General features: G+C 49.7%; 1 protein-coding gene across 1 annotated transcript in view; it reads left to right on the top strand.

Moving 5' to 3' along the window:
- Nucleotides 1-25,936, top strand: part of STARD8 (StAR related lipid transfer domain containing 8) — a 126,256-nt gene extending 100,320 nt beyond the window's left edge. Inside the window, exons 2-14 of the mRNA XM_043973644.1 lie at nucleotides 14,653-14,724; nucleotides 15,547-15,628; nucleotides 15,719-15,782; nucleotides 16,383-17,605; nucleotides 18,810-18,983; nucleotides 19,289-19,448; nucleotides 20,021-20,219; nucleotides 20,827-21,034; nucleotides 22,206-22,320; nucleotides 23,277-23,483; nucleotides 24,686-24,903; nucleotides 24,980-25,156; nucleotides 25,404-25,936. Of these exons, the coding sequence (XP_043829579.1) occupies nucleotides 14,653-14,724; nucleotides 15,547-15,628; nucleotides 15,719-15,782; nucleotides 16,383-17,605; nucleotides 18,810-18,983; nucleotides 19,289-19,448; nucleotides 20,021-20,219; nucleotides 20,827-21,034; nucleotides 22,206-22,320; nucleotides 23,277-23,483; nucleotides 24,686-24,903; nucleotides 24,980-25,156; nucleotides 25,404-25,518 (3,014 nt within the window). The 3' untranslated portion in view covers nucleotides 25,519-25,936. The remainder of the gene's footprint in view (nucleotides 1-14,652; nucleotides 14,725-15,546; nucleotides 15,629-15,718; nucleotides 15,783-16,382; nucleotides 17,606-18,809; nucleotides 18,984-19,288; nucleotides 19,449-20,020; nucleotides 20,220-20,826; nucleotides 21,035-22,205; nucleotides 22,321-23,276; nucleotides 23,484-24,685; nucleotides 24,904-24,979; nucleotides 25,157-25,403) is intronic.
- Nucleotides 25,937-26,275: the final 339 nt, after the last annotated feature.

The following is a 26,275-nucleotide window of genomic DNA, read 5'->3' as shown; positions in this document are numbered from 1 at the left end:
CTTAGTGATGGGTGTGCATAAGGGCACCCTCAGCCCTCGCCAGGAGGCCTCTCATGCACTGCCTGGGAGCTGGGCCCTCTCAAGCTCTCCCCAGATGAGGGACCTAAGCCAGGTGGCAGCCCCCACCCACCCCACGGTCTCCCATGGACGCTTCTTTGGATGCTTCAGGGGCCACTACTTGTGGCCCACTCGTTCCTTGGCTAGAAGTTGGCTCACGGGCCTGTGGATGTGGGTTGGCTGCAGACAGTTCCCCTGCCTAGGAGGCCTCGCTTACCCCCGCTCTAATTGCTATCCCATGCTGCACCATCTTGGGGACAGGGGGAGGGGGACGTGCATTGGAAGATTATTTGCTTGATCAAGAGTAGCTGGCTGCTTTTTATTTCTAATTAATTTTTTTTCCAATTTAGCATTTGCTTTCTGGCTTGCTTTCTACTCTGTTCAACTGTACTGCAGTTTAGAATCGAGAGAAGAGGACCTGTTTTGGAATCAGTTTTCCCACCAGCCTCTTCTCTCTAGCCGCGCCGTCTGGACGGGCCAGTTTAGCGCTTGGTTTCCTGCCTCGTTCTCTGCTATGATGGTGTCATGGAAAAAGCCCTGGACTAGCAATTGGGAAAACTTCTCTAACCATCCCAGCTGTGTGACTTGGGCCAAGTCACCTGCCCTTTCTGAACCTCAGTCTGTCACTTGTTAAAATGGGGATAATGGCTTCTTCCCCCTCACCCCCCAGAGCTGTGGTGAGGAGTAAATGGGATCTGAGCAGTGTGACTTGCTTCCCTATGAGAACAGAGATGGGGCAGAGACACAGAACAGAGATGGGGCAGAGACACAGAGCAGAGACAGGGAGCAGAGACAGGAACAGACAGAGAGTAGAGAGCAGAGACAGCAGAGACAGGGGAACAGACAACAGAGACAGGGAGCAGAGCCAGTGGTCTAGAGGGGAAGTCTTTTGGTGTGAAAGCTCCAGTTGCCCAGGCTCCAGAAGGGGGCAGCTGAAGTGTGGGCAGCATCCTGACTGGGTAGGTCCCAGGTAGTTCACTGAGGGTGAAGGCAGTAAGAGCTCCCCATTCCTCTAGATTTGATGGGGAGGGGGTTCTTATTAGATCTGGCACCAAGTGCTCCTGGTCTCCCTCAGGTCCTTAACCCCTTTTGTGCCCATAGGCAGAATGGTACCTTCTTGGAATAACATCGTGAAATGCATGAAAGGAAATACATGCGACTTGAATTCTGTCGGCACACAGTTAGCAAACCCCTTTATGTAAGTTCCCAGGCCCTGGCTGAGACTCTGGGTTGCTGAGAAGGGGCCAGCCTGCCTCAGGTGAGAGTTCCCCACACCCACACATCACAAGTCCAGTCCAAATCACGATTATTTGGAGGGCTGTTCCCTAGTTGTGGTACAGAGGCGGCTCCGGACAGTCGAAGTCTTTGTGCAGGGACCAGAAACTTGACCGGTCCCCGTTTGAGGACCAGTGAAGCTTAGAAAGGCAGATCACCAAGAGCTGGGCTGGCGGCTCAGGGAGGTTGTTTTTCCCAGCCACAGAAAGTCATGAAGACTTTGGTGTGGCCCGACTGGGCTTGGCATTGATGGAAGGGACCCCACGTGGCTGATAAAATCAGGTGCTTTAAGAAGGGTGTGTTAGGCTGCTCTGGTGAGTGAGCTCCCTAAGAACAGAGGATCCAACTTTGGCCATATTGGCCCAAAGGCCTTGGACATTTTCCCAGAAGGGGCTGATGGAAGGCCAGAGGGCACCCTGTAATCACTGAGATTGTTCAGTGTGGATGTGGAGATTTGTTTTTCTTTCAAAAGGATCTCATTTTGAGTGTGACTGATAAGGTATGTCTCCATCTCCCCCCCTCCATTGATAGGGCGTGTCTCCATCCCCCTATAGTGATGGGGTATGTCTCTATCCCCTCCAGATTAATAAAGCGTGTCTCCATCCCCCCACACTGATGGGGTATGTCTCCATTCTCCCCAGACTGATGTCTCCATCCCCTCCAGATTAATAAAGCGTGTCTCCATCCCCCCACACTGATGGGGTATGTCTCCATTCTCCCCAGACTGATGTCTCCATCCCCTCCAGATTAATAAAGCGTGTCTCCATCCCCCCACACTGATGGGGTATGTCTCCATTCTCCCCAGACCAATGTCTCCACCCCCCCAGAAGTATGCCTCTATCCCCCCCCACTAATGGGGTACACCTCCATCTCTCCCCATCACCTCCCCAGTGTAGCAGCAAGCACAGGGCCCCACATACTTGGTTGATCCTGCTGCTGGGTAAATTGTTCTCCCAGATCTGTCCATTGCTCTCAGTTTCCACCACCGTGCCGGGCTGGGCTCCAGGGGCTGGCGGGGCAGACTGGCTGCGTCGGGACTGGGGAAGGGGGAAAGGTTGAGACAAACCCAAGCCTCTCTAGCAACGAGCTGAGCAGAGCCAGGGCCTTGGCTGGCAAGGCAGGGGAACTTGAGAAAGGGCTGGCCGCCTCGGTCCAGACGCTGAATCTCCTTGAGCGTCCCTGTGCACTCGTGTACACTCACCTCGTGGGAGGGGGCCCAGCCTCGGAGCACCTCTGCAGGATGGAGCGGCCACCTGACCCTGGGAGGGCACCTGGGGAAAGGGGACTGGGATGCTGGAGTCCTGCCTTGGGAAGCTGCTCAGGGAGGGCATCCCCATCAGCCTCTCTGCTCCTCATCGTTGCTGCCGCTCTCTTTCTATCTCTCTCTGTTTTTCTGTTTTTCCTTTTACCTCGGAGATTTATGAGATTTCAAGGGGCCTTAAGGATCCTCTGATCCAAGCCCCTCATTTTCCAGAGGAAATAGCGAAGGCCTCGAGAGATAAAAATAAAAATGACTTGAGCAAAGGAGGCTGGACTTAGTGCCCTGACCCAGGCCTGACTATTTTGATCAGGGCCAGGGGCGCTGCCTTGAGAATGCTGCCCTGCGGGAGGTGGAGAAACCAAGTCTAGGCGTTTTCGAAGTGAAATGGAGTTGACTTTGAAGCCGACTTGGAGGGAGAGTAGCCAAGTTTTTGACCCGGGCTACAGGGCTGAGCTGCCAAGGCTGTCCCAGTTTCTGCTGGGCTGGCTCTCACCTTCTATTCCCTGTTCCCTTGAAGCATATGCCCACCCGTCAGCCCCACCCAACGGACTGGCTGGGAAGCCGAGGCCTTTGTGGGACACAGGGCCTTGTCCAGGGGTTTCATTTGCATATCCTTTAACTTCTCCCTCCAAACTCCCCTCTATTTCATCCCCCACTTTCCACTGGGGGCAAGTCTATGCCCTTCTTTGGTTGGCAAACAAGGCCCAGGGTGGGACAGTAGAAACTGGGTGTTGCATTTCGAGTCAAATACTGCCACTTCTGCTTATTAATCATGCGACCTTGGGTAAGTCCTTTTCTGAGCTCTTAGTTTACCTCTGGAAATCCCAGAGGCTGACCTAGACTGGCTCAAAGATCCCTTTTGGCCCTAAGCCCTATGCCTGGATTCCCTTCCATATCATGCCACAAAGCCCTTTCACATGTGTTGCCTGTTGCCCAGTGCCCCCAAACCCAAGTTTCTATGGATCACATCCAGTCCTGGGGAACACCGCCCCCCCCCCAAAGCCAATGCTCTGACCCACTTTCCCCTTCCCTGAGTCTCCTCTGTGAATAATCTCTGAAGATGCAGGTCATCAGGAACTTCTATCACGTGGTTGGCCTCTCCATCTCTCAGGTTACACCACGACCTCTCTGTGGTTGGGTCCAGGAACTTTCTCCGGGCCAGAGGATGTTTCCCTAGAATGAATCTCTGCCCTAGGCAGCCTTTAGCAGCTCCTGGCAGAAGGAGGTGGTGCAGATGCATAGGGTATTTGCCCCTCCCAGGGCACAGAGGGACTCTCAGGATCTCTCTGAAAGGGCCCAGCCCTTTAAAAATAAATAATTCTGTTTTAAGGATGCTTTTGTCTTTACATCAGCCATTTCCCCCTCCCCTGGAATGACCCTTCCCTTCTGGCAAAGAAAAACAATGAAATAAAAACATCAGACGCAGTGACTCCATCTGACCAAGGATGTAATGTTCCGTCCTAGCAGGCCTCCCACTCTGTCCTAAGGGGGTAGGTTTCTTTCATTGTCTGTTGGACTGGACCATCATTGGTTTTTCCATGGCCCAAAGATTACCTTCCTCTTATCAAGCTATTTGCTTAAATCATCTTAGTCCTCAGCTGTTTTTGCTCTCTGGGTTCTCCTTACTGTGCTCAGCACCAGTTCATAGAAACCTTTCTGTGTTTCTCTAAATCCCCTCCAGTCATCATTTCTCGCTGCCCAGTGATGCTCCTTTGCATCCCTAGGTCCTAGGTGTTCTTGGTCACTGTCTTTGATTTCCTTGGAGTATGCTGGCTTACAGATCTAGATAGTTGCTTTTCTTGCCTAATTCCAGATTGAAACCTCAATGATTGGCTGACTTCCCCGGCTCCACCAGCCCCTCCCACATCACCTGTTGCCATTTGTTGTTGCCTTGGTCAGTTTGCAGATTGTCCAGTGAAACCTGGGTTGCTTTCACCTGCATTTCTCTCACTGTAAGCAATTTGGAGCTGCTTGTATCTCCTTAATGCTCCTCACCTCCTTGCCTTGGATTATTTCAATAGATAGATGATTAAAGGAGCCAGATACTTTTCAAGAGAAGAATTGCAGGGGCAGCTAGGTGGCGCAGTGGATAAAGCACTGACCCTGGATTCAGGAAGACCTGAGTTCAAATCCAACCTCAGACACTTGACACTTACTAGCTGTGTGACCCTGGGCAAGTCACTTAACCCCTATTACTCTGCAAAAAACCAAAAAACCACAAACAAAGAGAAGAATTGCAAACAATAACCAACCATTGTGGATGCCAGAGGAGCCCTGTTTAGAGCTAGAAATTGGTCCAAGAAAAGTGACAAAACCATCCATGTCCTTTGACCTGGCAGATCCACTACAACCTGGCTTATGTTGCAGACCAGATCTAATGCAGACGGGCCCAGCGGTTGTGACTTGGGATTGGAACACGATGAGATGCTCATAGACCATCCAACACTTAACTTTAAAAAGTTTATTCGGGGGCAGCTAGGTGGCACAGTGGATAAAGCACTGACCCTGGATTCAGGAGGACCTGAGTTCAAATCCAGTCTCAGACACTTGACACTGTGACCCTGGGCAAGTCACTTAACCCTCATTGCCTCACAAAAAAAAAGTTTACTCAACACTAGTATGACATGGATAATTAAAGATTGGTTCAAGGGGATGCAGAAATATATGTGGTTAGTAGGGGATATAAGATCAGAGGGATGTGGTGATTCTCATGGCAGTGGGTTATCTACTCCTCAAGTCTGAGGACTTATGGGTCAAGTCTGAGTCAAGCTTATGGCCTAGCTGATGGAGAGTCTATGTTATCAGCTTGAGTCCTAGCCCTCCAGACCAATCAAGTCTCAGAACAGCTTTCCTGCCTCTTAGGCTAAAACTGACCCAGTCTTTGTGGGAGGAAGCCTTGTAGATATTACTTTGGCCACAGCGAGTGGGATCCCAAAGAAGTCAAAGATGGGAACAAAGGCCTGATACATACCACACCATTTCTAGCAGACATTGGGGAATGGCTGAAAAAGCTGTGGCCTACGAATGTGACAGCATGGTATCTCATGGTCAGAAATGATTTGGGAGTTAGAGAAACATGGGAAGATTTATATGAGGGAGTGAAATAAGTAGAACCAAGAGGAAAATAAAATGGGTGCAACAGTAATGAGTGGAAAGATTCCTAAAAGGAACCTGAGTCATGAAAAAAGCACTGAGAGGAAACAATGCTGTTGTTTTTCACAAGGGAAGATGGGAAAGTGGGGAGGGAGTGAAGGAAAGGACTATGACATGAAAACCAAAAAAGGCATCAATAAAATGAAGGGGGGAATCTTTAAGGGTCATTCTAGCTGTACAATATGAAGAAGGTGGCAGAATGGAGGCTCAGAGAGGAGGGAACGTGGTCATGCACCAGGCTCAAATCCAGATTTTTCTGACTTTGGTGCCCTTTTTGAAAATTAAATTTTATTATTTTCATGAACAATAATAAGTTTTATCTCCCTCCTGCTTCTCTGCCCCCACCATTATTAAAAAAGAAAAAAAACAAAACCCTTGTAAACAAATATGCATAGTTGTCCAAAACAAATTCCCGCTTTGGCTGTATCCACAAAATCCGCGTCTCATTCTTCACCCTGAGTCCATCCCCTCTCTGCCAGGAGGGGGAGATCAGGCTTCATTATTGATTCTTTGAAATCTGGTTGCTCATTGCACTGATCAGCATTCTTAAATCTTTCAAAGTTGTTTTTATTGCATAAGTTGTTCTGGTTCTGCTCACTTCAGTCTGGATCAATTCATGCAAGTTTTCTCAGGTTTCACTAAAATCATCCCTTTCATCAATTCTTATGGAACATTAGTATTCCATTATATTCATATACCATGATTTGTTCAGCCATTCTCCAGTTGATGGGCAACCCCTTAGTTTACAGTTTTTGGCCACCTCAAAAAGAGCTGCTATAAATAATTTTATAGAAAAGGGTCCTTTCTGGGATAGGAACTCAGTATTTGACAAAAACTGCTGGGAAAACTGGAAGGGAGTATGGCAGAAACTAGGTATAGAACAATATATTACACCTTATACTAAAATAAGGTCAAAATGGGTACATGATTTAGATATAAAAGGTGATACCATAGGTAAATTAGGAGAGGAAGGAATAGCTTACCTCTCAGATCTTTGGAAAGGAGAACAGTTTATGACCAAACAAGAGATAGAGAATATTATGAAATGCAAAATGGACGATTTTGATTACATTAAATTAAAAACTTTTTGTACAAACAGAAGCAATGCATCCAAAATTAGAAGGGAAACAAATCTGGGAACAATTTTTATAGCCAGTAATTCTAATAAAGGCCTCATTTCTTTCTTTTTTTGGGGGGGGGGCTGGGCAATGAGGGTTAAGTGATTTGCCCAGGGTCACACAGCTAGTAAGTGTCAAGTATCTGAGGCTGGATTTGAACTCAGGTCCTCCTGAATCCAGGGCCGGTGCTTTATCCACTGCACCACCTAGCTGCCCCCTAAAGGTCTCATTTCTAAAACATATCAGGCACTAAATCAAATTTATAAGAATCTAAGTCATTCCCCAATTGAGAAATGTTCAAAGGATATGAACAGGCAGTTTTCTGATGAAGAAATCAAAGCTATTGACATATGAAAAAATGCTCTAAATCACCATTGATTAGAGAAATGCAAATTAAAACAACTCTGAGGTACTACCTGACACCTATCAAATTGGCTAATATGACAAAAAAGGAAAATAATAAATGTTGGAGAAGCTGTGGAAAAAATTGGAAGACTAATGCATTGTTGGTGGAGCTGTGAACTGATCCAACCATTCTGGAGAGCAGTTTGGAATTATGCCCTAAGGGCTATAAAGCTGTGCATACCCTTTGACCCAGCGATACAACTATTAGGTCTTTTTCCCAAAGAAATCATAAAAAAGGGAAAAGGACCCACATGTACAAAAATATTTATAGCTTCTCTTTTTGTGGTGGCAAGGAATTGGAAATTGAGGGGTTGCCCATCAATTGGGGAATGGCTGAACAAGTTGTGGTATATGAATGTAATGGAATACTATTGTGCTGTAAGCAATGACGAGCAGGCATATTTCAGAGAAACCTGAAAGGACTTGCATGAACTGATGCTGACTGACATGAGCAGAAGCAGGAGAACATTGTAAACAGTATCAACAACATTATGTGTTGATCAACTGTGATAGACTTGATTCTTCTCAGCAATACAATGGTCCAAGATAATTCCAAAGGACTCATGGTGGAAAATGCTCTCCAAATCCAGAAAAAAAAGAACTGTGGAATCTAGATGCAGATCAAACCATACTATTTCTATTGTGTTTTTTTTGTTGTTGTTTTTCTCTTTTTAGGTGTTTCCTTTTTGCTCTGATTCTTCTCTCATAGCATGACTAATGCAGAAATATGTTTAATGTGATTGTACATATATAACCTATATCAGATTACTTACTGTCTTGGGGAGGGGAGAGGGAGGGGAGGGAGGGAGAAAAATTTGAAACTAGAAATCTTATAAAAAGAAATGTTGAAAACTACCTCTAAATATAACTGGAAAAAATAAAGTATTTATATGGTAAAAAACAAAAAGGGTCCTTTTCCTGTTTCTTTGATGTCTTTGGGGATATGCCTGGTAGTGGCATTGCTAGGTCAAATAGTTTAGTGACTTTTTCGGCAGAGTTCCAAATTGTTTTCCAAATGGATAAACCAGTTCACAGCTCCACCAATAGTGCATTAATGTGCCTGGTTTCCAACAGCCCCTCCAGCACCTGTCATTTTCCTTTTTTTGTTGACTTTCCCAATCTTATAGGTGTGCAGTGGAACTTGCGAGTTGTTTTCATTCAAATTTCTCTCACTTTTAGTGATTTGGGGGCATTTTTCATATGGTTTTTGATAGCTTGGATTTCTTTCTTTGCTTTTTCATGTCTTCTTAATACTTTTTACTGTTTCCAAGAGAAAGAAGGTCAGGGTTTGGCTCATTAACCCTTTTTTTATCCACCAACTTGTTCTTATTCTGGGGTTAAGCATCCTTTGCATGTGGTTGAAGGCTGGGGTTAAGGAACCCACATACCAAACTCCTTTTCTTGGCCCTGCCTGAATTCTCCGTGTGACTTTAGCTGAGGCCCCCATCACATCTCCAGAATGATGTCCTAGCTCTTAAATGAGAGAGAGAGCATTGGAGAGAAATAATGTAGGCAGACGGGCTTTTCCGCTTATAGTCTCAGAGCTAGAAGGAACCTTAAGAGGGACCCTAGTTCCACCTCTACCTGGGTAGGTATCTTTAATACAATGACCCCAACAGGCTTCTGGAAGAGGGACTCTGCCATCTTTATCCGAGAGTTTTTCATTCTGTAGATCCAGTCTGTCTCTCTGTTACTTGGATCCCACTGATCCTGGTTCTGTCCTCTTGGGCCAAAGAGAATTTGGGCCGAAGCCTGAGGCGTCTTCCACACGTCAGCCCTTTGAATACCTCCAACAGTTTTCCTTCCTCACTTCCTCCCACTTGCCTCTTATCTGGAGAAACATCCTGAATTCTTTGCACTGCCTTCCTACACTTCCTTGTATCACATGGTATCCAGGCACTCTCCTCTGGGTGCCATTTAGCTTATTGATATCCTTCTCACAGCATGGCACCCAGAACAGAAGACAATCCTTAGATGTGGCCTGACCAAGGGCACAGGATAACAAAACCATCACCTCCTTCTTTTGGCATCCTTTGCTTCTATTAACAACCTAAGATGGCGCCTCCTGGTTGACTCAGTGAACTTGCAGCCTACTCGTTTGGTGCAAGTTGACCTGGATGGTCTCTCAGGTCCCTTCTTAAGAGAAGAACTGGGAGAATAGGCCTGGTAGCCATCCTCATGAATAGGAAGGGCTGTCATGGGGAGGAGGGACTAGGTTTATTGTTTGGCCCCAGAAGGCAGAACCCAGTGCTGTAGGGAGAAGCTGAAGCAGAGAACAACTTTCTAATTCTAAAAGGAAAATGGGTACTTTGACATTACATCCCAACCCTGGGCATTTTGATTGGCTGGTCCTCATAGCTGGAATTCTTTCCTTCCTCATCTTGGCCTTCTCAACTTCCAAATTACAGCTACAAGAAGCCTTTCCCCACCACCACCTCCCATCTCATGCTGGTGCCTTCCCTCGGTTGGTCACGTCCAGTTCATTTGTCTGCCATCTTGCCCATTAGACTGAGCGTTCCTAGAGGTCAGGAACTGTTTGCTTGTTTCTTTGGCTCCCCATCGCTTCATAAATTCGTGGCTTCATGGGTGTGTCATAGATTGAAGTACAGGTTGGATGAGGTGGATCTTCCATCCCATTGTATAAGATTCCCTGGCAGGTTTTCACATGAACTGATTGTTGGCTGGCCATGTTTCCCTGGAAAGTTCTATTCTCATATAATTCATTTTTTAATCCAAGTATTGGATTTTATTTGACAATCTGATAGTTATCAGTTCCTGGAGGGGCTTTTATATGGAGGGAGCTTGCTAGCTGTTCTCTATCTCCACTGAAGACAGAACAGTAGGCAAAGGGTTGAAATTCGGACAAGAAAGATTAAAGCTAGACCAAAGGGCATTGGGGACAGCCATTTGCATATGTTAGAGGGAAGATAGAACACTTCTTTTGGGAGTGGGTGGGATGTATAATGGGAGAATCACCCTTTTCAGGTATGCAAGTGGAGCCTTTTCTACAAGCTCCTAACCAGAGTCATGCTGGTAAATGTTTAACAACCAGCTCTCTGGGTAGTGTGGTGTGCGGGTGTGTGTGCTCACATGTGCATTTGTGCGTGCATATGTGTGTGTGTGTATCTATATCTATATCTATCTATATAAATTTCTTTCTTTCTTTTTTGCGGGGCAATGGGGGTTAAGTGACTTGCCCAGGGTCACACAGCTAGTAAATGTCAAGTGTCTGAGACTGGACTTGAACTCAGGTACTTCTGAATCCAGGGCTGCACTGCACCACCTAGCTGCCCCTGTGTATATATAATTTCATCTGCATTATTCACATTTTCTCCATCACTTTCTTAAGTCTAAATACTCAAGGAAACATTCAATCAAGCCCTGATTGGTACCATGTCAATTTCTGAGGTGTAACAGCCCACAGTGAAAATTTAACAATAGGCTCCCTCATACCATCCTGTGATTCAATAGTCATTGATGTTTAGATTTTTCGAATTTCAAAGCAACAGTTTTATTTTTTAAAGTTTTGTTTGTTTGTTTTACTAATAGCTTTTTTTTTTTTTTTTTTTTTTTTGGTGAGGCAATTGGGGTTAAGTGACTTTCCTAGGGTCACACAGCTAGTAAGTGTTCAAGTGTCTGAGGCCAGATTTGAACTCAGGTCCTCCTGACTCCAGGACCAGTGCTTTATCCACTGCAGCGCCACCTAGCTGCCCCGATAATAACTTTTCAAACTTCGCCTTTCTTTCCAATGATATCAATAATGATCCTTATTTTGTTTTGATGATGCTTTACTTGAAGCAAGAGCAAAAGAATTCTGCATTTGGAGTCCAAGTTCAGATCTCAACCTCTCGCTGCCTGTGTGACGACTCTGTGTATGTCAGTTCCTCTCTCTGGGCCTGTTTCCTCCTCTGTCCAATGAGAGGCTGCCCAGTGCTGCCTGGAGCCCTGACTAGCAACTGCGTGATGGGGGAAGAGTCTCTTTGTCTTAGGTCTTGGTTGTCTACTATGGGCTAATCTCTCAGGTTCTAGGCTCCTGCCTGCTCTCAGAATCTATGTTCTAAGATCCAGAAGGGCCCTTACAACATAAGCCATAGAATGTTGTTGTTGTTGTTGTTGAAGAATGTTTTTTCTTTCATTTTTTTCTCAATTGCATGCAAAACCAAGTTTTAACATTTGTGAGGTTTTTTTTCCTAATTTTTGTTTATTCTAAGGTAGCTCCAAGCTCCAGTGTTCTGTGTTCCAAAGTCCTTCCAAGGGTTGGCATTCTGTTTTACAGGCCTTTCAAGCTGGGCCATTCTGCATTTTAAAGTCCCTCTCAGCTCTGCCATTCTATGGTCTTGATCTGAAACTATTGGCACTGTCTCTACATCTGGGTATCCCTGGGCAATCTGTGGGTGAAAAGGTTTTGTGGCACCTATTTACTGTTCATGGAAGTAAATACACACACACACACACACACACACACACACACACACACGCATCCTCAGACACTCTGATAATCCAGTCCATCTAAGGGTCAGGCTTGAGGAGTGTTTTCCTTCCTGTTGATGCCATCTGCAGGGGCCCCTACTTTGGAAGCCAAATGAATGATAAGTGAAGGAAGGAAGAATGAAAACATTCTATTAAATACATAGAGAGAAAAGAAAGGATCTTATTAAATATGGAAGAAAAAGAAGGAAAGGAAAAAGAAGAAAGCATTTTATGAAATACTCCTAATGTTCCGAGTATGGTGGGGATCGAAATATTAAAAAAACAACCCAAGCAAACCACAAAAGCTCCCCTGGGCCTGTCTCAGCATCCTTCTTCCATCCTAAAGGGCACCTCTGCCTCGATGCCTCTGTTACTCTTTTCCAATCCGTTTCCTGACCGTGTCCTCCTCCCGCACCCGTCTCCCTTCCCCCGCACCCCCACCCCCATGGCTGCTGCCCAACTTCTCAGAAATACTGTCTTGTCTTGTCTGTTAGGCCTGGCTGCCAAGATCCCATCCTGGATTTCCTTTGGAGGGAGGGTATGGAAGGGAACGTTCTTCCGGTCTTGGAAAAAATGATCTTGTCTCTCTGGGAGGCCACGCCTGACCCACCAGAAGGGCCTTGACCTTGGCAGTGGTGGGGCCAGCATAGCAAGGCTAGGCTCCAGGGGTGGGGAGGAGAAGAGAGGAAATGCTTTGGGATGGATAGGACCTCTGTCCCCAGGGGAGAGATGTGCAGCCAGCAGGGGAGAAGCTCAGGGTTCCATAGCCAGGTCTCAGCCTAGAGCTAAGGAGATCAAAGATACATTTGTATAACAGTAATGGACAATATATGGTTGTGTGTATAATCAAAGGCTAGTTTCTGCAATCTACACTAAATGCTGGACAAAGAAGAAATTGCCATGGGCTGGGATGGGCAGGAAAGGCCACTTAGGCTGGATGGGATTAGAGCAGGGATTTAGAGGACTGGGAAGATTTGAGGGGTGGAGCAGGGAAGGGGGTAGGACAGTATTCTCAGACCAAAGGTATAGCCATGATCATGGTATTTATGGTAGACAGTAAGAATATTAGCCTGACTGGGGCAGAGGGAGACCGAGACAGAGAAAGGCTATAGTGAGATGGGGAGGGGGTGGGGGAGTGGGCAAGGAGTCATGGGAGATATTCTCTCTCTAAAGTACTATAGAAATGTAGTTTACCTTAAAAAATGATGAGTGGGATACTATCAGAAAGACCTGGAGGGACCTGCATGAGCTGATGCAAAGTGAAATCTACTGTATACAAAATAACAGCAGTATTGTGAGATGATCTGCTGTGAATGACTCGGTTATTTTCAGCAACGCAATGATCCAAGACAACTCCAAAGGTTTTATGAAAAATGCAGTCCATCTACAGAGAGAGAGAGCTAATGGTATCTGAATACAGATTGAAGCATAATTTTTTTTTGTTAGTTACTTTATCGGAAACAACAAAAAAATTATGAGCAGGATGCTATCAGAAAAACCTGGAAAGACCTACATGAACTGATGCAGAGTGAAATGTACTGTATACAAAATAACAGCAATACTGTAAGATGATCTTCAGTGAATGAGTTGGTTATTTTCAGCAAAGCAATGATCCAAGATAACTCTGAAAGACTTATGAAAATTGCAATCCATCTACAGAGAAAGAACTGATGGTATCTGAAAACAGATTGAAGCATATTTTTTGATAGTTCCTTAATCTGAAGTTTTGTTTTTGTCTGTTTTCTTTCACAACCTGGCTAATGTGGAGATCTTTTGCATAACTACTCATGTATAACTTATATTGAATTGCTTGAGAAGTTGGAACACAGTTTTTTTTTTTAATTGATATCAAGGGGCAGCTAGGTGGCGCAGTGGATAAAGCACTGGCCCTGGATTCAGGACTGTGTGACCCTGGGCAAGTCACTTAACCCTCAGTGCCCCACCAAAAAAAATTGATGTCAAAATTTGTTTTTACATGTAATTTGGAAAAAAATAAAATTCAAAGGAGTCCTGGGAGGTAAAGTTGGACCCAGTTAGAGAGAGCTGTGAAAGACTTGGAAAAGAGTTGAAACTTGATTTCCTAGGAAATAGGGAGCCATTGGTAGTTCTTGAGTAAAGGGAGTGGTAATGAAAGTTTTATCTAAGAAAGATCCTAGACTATTGATCTTGAGAGCCATATTCACTTCCATTAGTTCTCATGTATCTTCCTTCAACTGTCCTCTATGCCTAGTGACCTTGGAAGGCAGGCTCAGGATGCTTTTGGTTCTGACCAGAGCTCAGCATCCTGGATGTTGGTATGAAACAGGAGAAACCAGGAGAAATCTAATGCTAGAATATTTTTTACATTCCTGTTTTTTAAAAAATGTACTTGCTAGCTGTGTGATCCTGGGCAAGTCACTTAACCCTCATTGCCCCACAAAAAAAAAATGTACTTGCCTCTTGAGTAATTTTTTTTCAAAGAGGTCAGACCTGTGGGTTAATCCTGCTTTCCATGCCTGTTTTCCTATCTCCTTTGCTACAGAGAAGAGTGTATGGATGGCACAAGGGAAAGGACATGGGTGTTGGAGTCAGAGGTCCTGGGTTCAAATTCAAGTCACTTTCCCTCTCTGGGCCTCAAGTTTCCTCAATCTGTAAATTGAGGGGATTAGATTAGGTAGAAGAAACTGGGACCAAGGGAGCCCTAGAGCCAGCAGAGCCCAAATGTTCATGTTACAGAGAAGGGGGCCCTACAGGAGGCCCAGGGCCCTTTGGGAGGTCCAGGCCTCAGGTCACATGAGCATTTAGTGACGGAGTCAGGATTTAAATCTAGTTCCTGCCTGTTTTGTTTGTGCTCTCGGCTCACCTACTGAAGGGGCAGAGGCTTGACCCCACCCCCCCACCCCCAACACTGGCTTTCTTCTTTGTTTATTTCAGAAATTGAGGCTAAGAAGGCATGTGACTGGCTGCGTGCAGCGGGTTTCCCCCAGTATGCCCAGCTCTACGAAGGTAAGGCAAGCCCCCTGGGTGTCCAGGCCTGGTTTTCCTCTGCTTGTGTACAAGAGGGCACAGAGCTCAGGGAGAGAGCTAAGGGGCTGCTGCCTGGGGCATGGATGCCAGATTTCCCCAGAACTCTGTAAGGGGCTGAGCCTGGGTAGCCCAGGGAGTCACATCTCACGTGTTACTTATTGTAGCCACGTAAGGCTGAGGCAGGTGAGACGAGGTGAGGCTCTCTGCCGTCCCGACCTGTGGCAAAGGGCAGAGGTCTCCTGGAGCCCAGCTGGCTGACTCAGGAACCCGGACAGGCTAAGGGCCCAGGCCCGCTGAGCTCCCTTGCTCCAGGTGTGGTGACATCTGGGACCAAGACCTGATCTGCTCCCTGTGCCTCTGAGGCCAAGGCAGCCATGGAGGGCTCCCTCCCTGCAGAGCCGCCACAGGGCAAGGGAGAAAACTCACAGACAGCATGGCCCACTTTCACATTCCCACCCTGGAATTCCTGAAGGAATTCCTAGAAAAGTAAGCAGACACCAGAGACTGTTTGTCTGCAGGGTTCACTGACCATGGTGGGGGCTCTCAATTCAGCCAGGGCATCTCTTTTCCTTTGGGGCCTTAATTTCCTCTAATGTAGAACAAAAGGGTTTCTTTTAGCTCCAGTAGATGTATTATGGATTCTAAGTCCATGTCCTGGGCTCTGACACAGCCTCCATCAGCCCCCTCCCCCTGCCCAGCCTCTGACACAGTCCTGGGAGTCCCCGCCCCAGGATCTTGCAGAGTCTGCTCTCTGTGGTCCCGAAGGTTGGGCCATTCTCGCTATGACTCCTCTTCCCCTAGATTCCCTTTTCCCCCTGGACATCACGTCTGTGAAGAAGGACCATGGCTTTTTGGACCAGGATTCCCTGCGTGCCCTCTGCCGGTAAGGCCCCAGTTCTCTGAATACAGTGGGTGCCAGCGAGGGGGGGGGGCGGGTAGCTGAGTGCTTGTCCCTCTTACTCCTCCTTTGTAGGAGACTGATGACCCTGAATGCCTGTGCCTCGATGAAACTGGAGGTCCGCAGTCTGCGCAAACCGGTGAGGCTGGGCCCCGGCACAGGCCATGGGGAAGGTGCCATGCGGGGATCCTGTTGGGGATGGGTAGGGATGGGAAGCAACTCCCCTCTCCAGGCAGCTGGGTACCCTCTCTGAATGGGGCAGGGCCGGCCCGGCCTCAGTGGGCCACAACTGGGGCAGCTCACCCATGGGTGGCCCTCATGAGCCATCTCAACTACAGGGGAGGGGACTTGTCCAAGGTTATGAAGTCAGTTGGCGGCAGTCAATCAATCAGCAACATTCATTGAGTGCCTGCTGGGTGCTGGATGTGGTGCGTCAGGCCTAAAGTAGCCGGGCCTCCTGACTCCACTGCTTTGCCAGTAAAACCAGAGGGTGAATCCCTTCCTCGACTTTGGGGATGGTAGAAGTGGCCTTGTCCCCAGCCTAGCAGCTCCTGGCATCCTCGGCTCCTAGCTGTGAACTAGCCCTGTTTCAGCCTGTCTCTTTTCTTCCCGAGCTTCATGGGGGTGTGAAGAGGGACTGGGGTCTTGGCTCCAAGCTCCCTGGGAGATGGGGGAGGACTGGTGGGGCTGGCTTTGGCCTATGAGGCCCATAGGGCTGACTCTTGGGAGTCTTGTGCAGAATGAAGACCCAGAGGAGGAAGACTTATGCGCCATTAGCAACAACTGGACCTTCCAACGGGATAGTCGGCGGTGGTCCCGCCTGGGCTCTCCAGACCTGGTGGTCTCCCCTGGAGCAGGTCTGTGGGCGGCTTCCAGCCACGAGAGCATCCTCACCAACGTTAGTGCCACGTCCCAGGCCAGCCAGGCTGGGAACATGGCTCGGGACACACTGGCCATTGTGGTGTCTCCCCCACCAGAGCCCCCAGACCAGGCTGTGGCCCAGCTCGAGTCAGCTACTTGGGCCCCCAGCCCCAGCTCCCTCCTTGGTCTGCCTCAAGATGTGGAGGGCCCCCCAGATAAGCCCAGGAAACGCCGTACCCGCAGCTTTCTCCGGCACCTTGACTCTCTGCGGAGGAGGGAGAAGCCGGGAAGCCCCGAGGCCAGGTCAGCCCCAGGGGAACCAAGTACTCCCCCCAAGGCGGCTGCCCCAGAGAAGCTTGGGAAGGCCTTCTCTTTCCACAGCCGCCGAAGCTTCCTCTCAGCTGGCTTCTATTCTGCCAAGAGCCAGGATGTAGACACAGAGGCGGAGGGGGCTAGGGCTGAGGGCCCAAGGCCCACTCAAGAGTCAAGATGGCAGCAACAGCAGCAGCAGCAGGGACGCTGGCAGGCCTGCTTGGTGCATGTGCCAGGTGACCACAAGCCAGGCACCTTTCCCCGATCTCTGTCCATTGAGAGCCTGTGCCCCAAGGAGGGGCACCACCTAGTGGACTGGCAGAAACCAGGGAGCTGGGGCCCAGAGAAACGGCGGGGCTCCTGCAGCTCCATGGACAGCCGCCTCAGTGTCTACGACAACATGCCCTTGGTGGGCAATGGGGAGGAGCCGAGAGACTCAGAGCCTGAGGCCAACTGTGCCCAACTTGATGACATCCTTCAGGACATGTGGGGCCTACAGAAACACGTGGAGCTCTGGTCCCAGGCCATGTGCCCAGACGCGGGGCAGCCTAGACAGGAAGAGGAGGATGAGGAAGAAGAGGAGGAGGAGGAGGAGGAAGACACCGACTCTGTTGGCGAGCAGGCCTTCCCCTTCAGCCTCCACCTAGAAGAGGAGCACTCCATGTCTGACATGGGCACTTCAGCGAGTGACTTCGACAGTACCGGAAACTCCCTGAACGAAACAGAGGAAACCGAAATACGAGAACGCCGAGACTCTGGGGTGGGAGCCTCACTCACCAGGCCCTGCAGGTGGGTTGCCCAAGGAACCATGGGAACTGGGTACCACAAGATGTCAGAGCAGGGAATGTCAGAGCTGGGAGGGCCCTCAGAACAGGGGATGTCATGTCAGAAGAGGAAGCAATAATATTGTCCATTCCCCTCATTTTATGGATGTGAGAAGTGAGACTCAGATAAGAAGTGATTGCTTATACAGGTAGCCAGTGGTAATAGAGGTACCCAGGTGTCTTGGTTCTCTTAGCCAGGGACTTCTAGCATTAGGGCCCTAGAAGAGTTGGTGATCACCCCAGGCACAGGGAGAGGCAGGAGCCCCTGACCCTTCTTCCTCTGACTTCCCCCCACCCCCACTCCCTTATCCATAGCCAGGGATTTTCAGTCCCATGCAGACTCTGCTCTCTGTGGTCTCTTCTTCTGGTGCTTTGTTGAAGGGCAGGGTTAGGGAGAGTCAGATGGGACATCCCAGTGTTGTCCAGCCTTTCTCACACACCCCAGGAGGCCCAAGATGTTGCTAACCGAATGGCCGCTGCACAGTGGGCTCTGATGCCCTCTAGTGGCTGAGTTGTCTCTGCAGGGTCACTGAATTTTTAATGGCATTGGCCAAGGGAAATTGGGGTGGGATGGGGAGGGGGGGCACTTTTGAGCCTAATTTTGCTAAACCCTGGGAATCTGGACTTGGGAACTAAATGTGAGAAGCAGGTGGTGAGTCTATAGCACCTTTATCTTGGTGAAAAGTAGGGCTTTAGCTGGCACATGGCAGGTGGGAGGTAGCAGTACAGGGAAAGAATACTGAATTTGGAGTCCAAGTTCAAATCCCAGCTATAAGACCTTGGATGGCTTCACTTCCTCTCCCTGGGCCTCAGTTTACTCCTCTGTAAAATGAGGGGATTGGACTTAGCTCCCAATCAAGGATTTTCATGATCTAACCTGAACACTCTAGAGAGGTCCCAAAGGAAGGCAGCACTGACCTTTGACATCGGGGATGGCAAACCACCTTCTTTAGCCCATATCCAGGGGACGTTCAGGTGTCAGTTATATGAGCAGGTACCACGTGCCAGGCACCGGGGAGCCAAAGAAATGCAAAAACAGCAGCTCCTGACTCCACAGTGCTCCCAGTCTATGAGTAGGGTACAAATAGGAGCTAATCTCACTGGAGAAGAATCCAGGTGGGCAGTGCCAACCTCTACCCCTGAGCCCCGCTTCTCTGTCTCCTTGCCAGGAAACTCCGCTGGCACAGCTTCCAGAACTCACACCGGCCCAGCCTTAACTCGGCTTCTCTTGAGCTCAACCGTCAGTCTGTGGCTCAGCTCAATCTACTCCACAAGGGTTCCCTTCTACGGCTCACGGCCTTAATGGAAAAATACTCTGTGCCCCACAAACAGACCTGGGCCTGGTGAGTAGGGGTGCTGTTGGGAGCCTCGGGAAGGAGCCCCCAGTGGGGAGACCACAGCATACTGGGTACAGGGGAGGCACCTCAGGAAGGTGCACAGCCTATAACAGGGAGGAAAGCGGGATCCAGACATCTGGACGTGTCTTTTACGTGGGCAAAATGTATAAAAATCAGTGTGTATGTGACTGAAGTGGCATTAGCCCTTTGAGGGGAGAAGCCAGCCATGGGTGCTGGGTTTCTCTGTTGGTTAGAGGCAGGTAGCTTCTGCAGATCCCAGTGAGTATGGCCTCCCTCCCCTCCCCTCCCAGGTCAGTTCCCAAGTTCATGAAAAGGAGCAAAACTCCAAGCTACCAGGGCAAGAGCGTTTTTGGAGTGCCCCTCCTGATCCACATGCAAAGGACAGGCCAGCCTCTGCCTCAGAGCATCCAGCAGGCTATGCGCTATCTCCGTAGCCAGTGCCTGGACCAGGTGAGACCTTGGCCCCGGATCCACCTCAGGTGCCGTGCCTGAGGCTGAGCCCCCGCCCCCATCGAGTTCCCAGTGCCCTCTGCCTGGGAGGGGAGTTGGCCGAGTGCAAGGGAAGGGGCTGCTCTGGGTCCTGGGGGACCAACCCAGCAGAGCCATAGCCCCTCATTCTCCTGGGCCTGCCCTTTGCCCATAGCTTGGGATGCCCATGACTTCCCACTCCTCACTGTCTGGTCTTAGAATCTGTTTTCTTCCCCCCCCATCTCCTCTCCTGGGCTCATGTCCCTATTTGGAGTTTGATTTTTTCCTTGGCCTCTGTCGTCTGCCCAAGCTCTTGCTTTCTCTGCTTGCCTTCACCTCATGTGGTTCTACTTTGCTCACCTGGGGCCCGTTTTCAGCCTCTTGCTTTTGGCTCCCATGATGTGGCTGGGCCCGGCCTTCCCACCGGCTCCCCAGTCTAAGCCTGTAGCATGGGGCAGCCCTCGTCAGCCTGAAGCAGTTGAGGGAAGCAAGGGCCTGCCCAGAGCAGCCTGGGCTGCCTCTTACCGCCTGCCCCTCTCCTCTGGCTGGCCCAGGTGGGCATTTTTCGCAAGTCAGGAGTGAAGTCCCGGATCCAGGCCCTGAGGCAGATGAATGAGGCGTCTCCAGAACATGTTGTCTACGAAGGTCAATCAGCCTATGATGTGGCAGACTTGCTTAAGCAGTACTTCAGGGACCTGCCTGAGCCCGTCTTCACCAGCAAGCTGACCGCCACCTTCTTGCGCCTCTACCAGTGTGAGTGAGCCTGTCTTGTCTTAGTGCTGAGGGAAGGACCTCAACACAACTTGCCTGGAGGGCTCTGTCTGTCACTTGCTGTGTTCCCTTGGCCAATGTACTTGCCTGTTTCCTCACCTGAAAAATGGGGAGAATGTGTCTAATGTAAAGTAGCTCTAAGGGAAGGAGAATCGACAGTGAGGATCCCATTTGATGGGCTTCCAGACAGGACGATGCAGAGGAGCAGCCACGTGCCACATAGAGCCCAACCCATAGAGTATTGGTGCCAAAAAGAGCTGGCTTCAGAGCTCAGATCTGCCCTGGTAACTTTGGGCCTCTATTTCCTCATCTGAAAAATGAGGAGGACGGAGTGTGGCATAGCAGAAAGCTGGATTTGGTGTCAGCTGTTTCCCCTTCCTGGGCCTCAGTTTGCTCCTCTGTAAAATGGGCAGGTTGGAGATGATGGCCTCTGAGGTCCCTTCCAGCTTGCACTCTTGAAGCCAGTGTCTGCTCCATTGAGTACAGAGGGGGCATGGGCAGGGAGTTGCAGCGAAGGGAGGGAAGGGCCTGGGGGCCTGGCCGTTGGCTCTGGGGAGGGTCACTTGGCCCCTCTTCCCCATCCCAGCAGTTGTCCCAAAGGACCAGCAACTGTTGGCTGCTCAGGCAGCCGTTGTCCTGCTGCCTGATGAGAACCGGGAGGTGCTGCAGACCTTGCTTTACTTCCTGAGTGACATTGCTGCTGCCCAAGAGAACCAGATGACCGCTGGCAACCTGGCTGTCTGCCTGGCGCCCTCCATCTTTCACCTCAACGTCTCAAAGGATAGCACTTCACCCAGGTTGGGAATTCTGCTGAGGGACCAAGCAGGGACTGGGTGATGAATGAGGTGGGAGGGCAGTGGGCGCTGGACGGGTGGTGACATAGGGGCTGTGAAGCTGGGTCTGGGGCCACCTACTCACTGTTCATAACTGCTCATCCCCAGAGTTGGGTTCTAGACCCAAGTGAAAGCCTCCATGGTGGGGGTATGCACATGGTCTTCACAGGGCTGAAGGGGGCACTCTTCCTGATATGAGCATGATGAGGGGAAACAAGTTCTGGGCCTAGGTGACTGGCTCCCATGCCTTGGGTGAATTGACACTCCCTCAGTCCCTAGTCAGGGCCAGAGTGGAGTGGGTTTGGTCTCCCAGAGAAGAGAGGGAAGCCTGGTCTCTGCTAGTCCAGGTAAGAATCAGGGGAGAGCCGGGACAGGGCAGATGGCAAGCTCGCCAGGGTGGATGGCTAGATGGGAGAAGAGAAAGGAATCAGGTAGGGGTAAATGGGGGGAGAGGGCACAGGTATTTAGACTTGGTCTTGTGGCCAAGCTCTAAGGGACCAGAATCATCTGTAGTTCTTAGGCTCACCACAGGGGGTCAGCCTGGCTACTTATGGCACCTATACACAGTGCTTGGTTATCTCTCAGCAGATTTGGGGAGGGGGTCTAGCTCTGCAAGCACCTGAGATCCCACTGTCTGATGTGTCCCTACTAGAGGATCTTGGTCAAGGTCTTCTCTGAACTTCAGCCTCATCATCTATAAAATCATAGGTCTGGAGAGAGCAGGGAACTATTATTTATTTATTTGTTTACTCATTTGTTTATCTACTCATTTACTTATTCCTTCCTTTATTTATCTCTGCCAGTCCTCTGATTGAGGAAACTCCCTTTCTCAATCTACAACTTTGGGCTTTAGAGTTGTCTTGGGAGCAGGGGAAGTCACTTCCTCAGGGTTGGAATTGAGCCCAGGGCTTTGGCCTCAGAGGGGAGGCCAGCTCTCTGTCGTGCTGCCTCTGCCGCCCTCATCACACCATTATTATTATTATTATTATTATTATTATTATTATTATTATTATTATTATTATTATTATTATTATTATTAAGAGCTAGGGAGTCAGGCTTCAGGGTGACAGAAGTAGGGCAGGACAGTGTCAGGTCATGAGCTTCAAATCTTTTTCCTTCTGTTCTCGGCCTCCAGAGTCATTCCCAGACGTGGCCAGTCAGGCAAGCCAGCCCCAAGAGACCTGAGTGAGAACATGGCTGCCACCCAGGGCCTGTCCCATATGATCACTGACTGCAAGAAGCTCTTTCAGGTGAGGGGCTTGGCCCTGAGACCCTGGGTGCTAGATGGGGGAAGAAGGCTCTCATGGCAAGCAGTGACAAAGCTGGAGTGTTCCCACACTCATATAGAGTTATGTGATCCCAGACAAGGAGATCTTTACCTCTTGGAGCCTCTGTTTCTTCATCTATAAAATGGGCATCTCACAATGCTGATTTAAGGAAAGCATTTTATAGATCTAAGTGCTAGAGAACTGGAGTTATTGCCACATTTGGGGGGAGGGGGAGCAACACATATCTTCTCACTCCCCACTGTGGTGGACTATCTCTATGAATCCCTACTCAGCCTCTTTCCTGAGTATCCTCACTCTCCACCCTTCTCTTTACCAAACAAGGGATAGAGGCAATTCATTACAGGAGTTAAAATGGACAATTTTGACAACATAAAAAAAAAAGTTTTTGCACAAACAAAATCAGTGTACCTAGAATTAGAAGGGAAACAATAAATTGGGAAAAAATCTTTGAAACAAATTTGATAAAGTTCTGGCATCTATTATATATAGAGAACTGATATAAATATATCAGGACAAGAGCCATTCCCTAATATGTAAATGGCCATAAGATATGAACAGCCAGTTCTCCAAAGAGAAAGGGCTCTCCCCGAAAAGAGGGTACTGTGAATGGTTCCTGTTTTCAGGATGGGAGAGTCTTCCTTGCCTACTCTGGCTCCTATCCCGGTGACCTTCAGGTTTTCTTTTTTCCCCCATGAGAAATCCTTTCTTTTTTTCCTTTCTTCACCAAACTGAGCCACCAGAGTAGTTGTGAAGTCCACTGATATTTTGGCTGTCTGCAGGTGCCCCAGGACATGATGCTACAGCTGTGTAACTCCTACATGGTGACCAAGCCCAGCTCCCCTCCCCTGGCTCTAGCTGAGCTTCGACTGAGCCACCAGAGTAGTTGTGAAGTCCACTGATATTTTGGCTGTCTGCAGGTGCCCCAGGACATGATGCTACAGCTGTGTAACTCCTACATGGTGACCAAGCCCAGCTCCCCTCCCCTGGCTCTAGCTGAGCTTCGGGACAAGCCTGGGGACTACTTGGAGGAGAGTGTACAGAGCTTGCTGCATGAGGCTGCTGAGCGATTCAAGGGCTGGCTGAACATGCCTGGACCACAGCACACAGAGCTAGCCAGTAAGAAGGTACGTGTAGCCATGTTGGCAGCAGGGGGAGTGAGGGAAGGCCTTGGGGAGGGGCTGCTCTGACCAGCACCAGCCCACCAGCTTCAGGGCCAGGCCAAGGCCTACCCCCAGCAGTCAGATCAGCTTAGGGCAAGCCCCATCAGTGAACATATACCCACACCCCCAGGAACATAATAATGATGACAGGGATAGGAACGAGACCTGCTGTTTCCATTCCATTAACATGGGGAATTCCTAGATGAGGAAACACCTTTCAGCAGTGTAGATCATCATCTTCTCTAGAACCTGTAGTCTTTTTCTTTTCTTTTCTTTTTTTTTGTGTGAGACAATGAGGGTTAAGTGACTTGCCCAGGGTCACGCAGCTAGTAAATGTCAAGTATCTTGAGGCCAGATTTGAACCCAGGTACTCCTGAATCCAGGGCCGGTGCTTTATCCTCTGCGCCACCTAGCTCCCCTAGAACCTGTAGTCTTAAAGAGTTGCCTGGGAAACCAAGAGGATAAATGACTTGTCACAGCCACTATGTGTCAAGGGTGGGACTTGAACCCAGGACTTCTTAACTTAGAGGATGGCTCTCTTAGCCACAAATTACATATCAACTGTGAGGTGTATGCTGTTATTATCCCCATCTCACAGTTATGGAAACTGAGACTGAGAGGGGTTAGTGACTTACTCAGGGTCACATAGCTAGTAAGTGTAGGGTTCAGACTTAGGTCTTCCTTCCTCCCAAGTTTGGCACTTTCTCCATTAGATTCCAAGAAATAAAAAAAATAGGGCTACTCAAGGAATCAGTGGGAATCAGACAACAAATGTCCTCTCTACTCCCCTGACAGACTATTACAGATATATAGAGAGCATATAAGCATCCCACCCACTCATGCTACAAGGGAAGAAACTGAGGCCCAGGGAGGGGAAGGGCCCTAGGTCACACAAGTTAGAGTATCCTGCGTATGGGTTGGGGGTAGGGGGACTGGAAGAGAAGGGGCAGCAAGGAGAGGAGGGCTGGAGAGGTCAGGTTTTAATTGGCCTGGGAGAGGGGGCTGTGGGGGATCTTGGGGTGGTCACCCCTGTGGGCAGGATAAACCTCAGTCCCTGGCTAGGCTGGGGGGCTGGGGAGGAGGGCAGCATCTCTTTAGGCCCAAGGTCAGTGGGTGGTGGCATCTGAGCCCTGGAAGCGCTGTGACTCCTCGGAATATCCCTGTAGGTGCGGGATGGGCACCCCCTGCGCCTCTGGAAAGTGACAACAGAGGTGGCGGCCCCGCCTGTGGCGGTCCTGCATCGGGTGCTACGTGAAAGGGCCATGTGGGATGAAGACCTTCTGCGGGCTCACGTGCTGGAGTCCCTGGGTCCTGGTGTGGATGTCTACCACTATGTAACAGACAGCATGGCCCCCCAGCCCTCCCGAGACTTTGTGGTGCTCAGGTGAGCTTCCTATCTGTGGTGGGGGGCCAGGGTGGGGGCCAGGATTCCCTTAGCTTATTGCTTCTTCCTCTTCCAGGATGTGGCGCTCAGACCTGCCCCGAGGGGGCTGCCTGCTTGTTTCTCAGTCTTTGGAGCCCGAGGAGCCAATTCCAGAGTCTGGGGTCCGAGCCATGCTGCTCACTTCTCAGTACCTCATAGAACCCTATGGCCCGGGGCATTCCCGGCTAATTCACATTTGCAGGGCCGATCTCCGGTAAGAATCCCATTTCTGGCTGTTCCCCCAGGTCCCCTGGCCCTGGGATCCTCCAGCCCCCCTCCCTCCCTCTCCCTCCCTGTCCCCTATCCCAGAACCTTACCTCTGGCCCCAGCTTGCTCCCTCTTCTGACCATGTGTCCCTGGCTCCTTCTTGGGGTCAAGGCCTCCCCTCAGCCTAAACAAAGCATCCTGGGGAGAAGCTGGAATGTTCTGCCTGCTCAGACTTGCTGCTTTTACTTCCCCAGGGGCCATTCTCCTGACTGGTATAACAAGGTGTTTGGGCACCTGTGTGCCATGGAGGTGGCAAGGATCCGAGACTCCTTCGCCACCATGCGGCCCATCCCTGAGACGAAGCTGTGAACAGGTGGGGCCAGGCAGGGCCCAGGGATGCTCTCGTTTGGGTCTTCCCAGCATAGCTAGCTGAAGGGAGCAAACAGATGTGGGCCCTGAACTGGGCCTGCCAAGGGCCTTGCCACCCAGTGCAGTCCATGTGTGACTTTGCCCCTTTCCTTTTCCCCACCCCTCCCTCCCCCCCCCCACCCCGACTGCCTCATCTTGAGGTATAGAGAATGAATGGGCTGGAACAACTCCAGGGGGCTGGGGTTTGGCCTTCTTCCTATTTACCAGCCTGAACACCCCAAGCACCCAGTGGGGAAGCCCACTGAGAGAGAGCAAGCGAGAGCGAGAACGAGCGAGAGAGAGTGAGAGAGAGCGAGAGAGAGAAAGAGATAGAGAGCAAGAGAGAGAGAGAGCGAGAGCAAGAGAGAGAGAGAAAGCGAGAGAGAGAGAGAGAGAGAGAGAGAGAGAGAGTGAGAGTGAGAGATAACGAGCGAGAGTGAGAGAGTGAGAGAAAGAGTGAGAGAGAGCAAGAGAGAGAGAGAGGGAGAGAGCGAGAGAGAGCACACAAGAGTGCGCAGATGGCAGGGAGAAGGGGAGGTATGCCTGGACTGGGCCAGACTGGGTGCTTTTTACTTTATCTGCCTCAGTGCAGTGCCAGCTTCTAAGAGGCCCCAGGCAAGCTGACTCAGATATCTTAAGAGTCCTGGGGTCTCTCTGGCAAGCAACATGACAACCCCAGACTGGGAAGAGTTGGAGGGGACCCTCTGTGGCCCCCAAG

This window comes from Dromiciops gliroides, chromosome X (assembly GCF_019393635.1).
Source record: "Dromiciops gliroides isolate mDroGli1 chromosome X, mDroGli1.pri, whole genome shotgun sequence".
NCBI lineage: Eukaryota > Metazoa > Chordata > Mammalia > Microbiotheria > Microbiotheriidae > Dromiciops > Dromiciops gliroides.
Note: the sequence above shows the minus strand (reverse complement) of the source record. Positions and strands in the feature narration are given on the sequence as shown.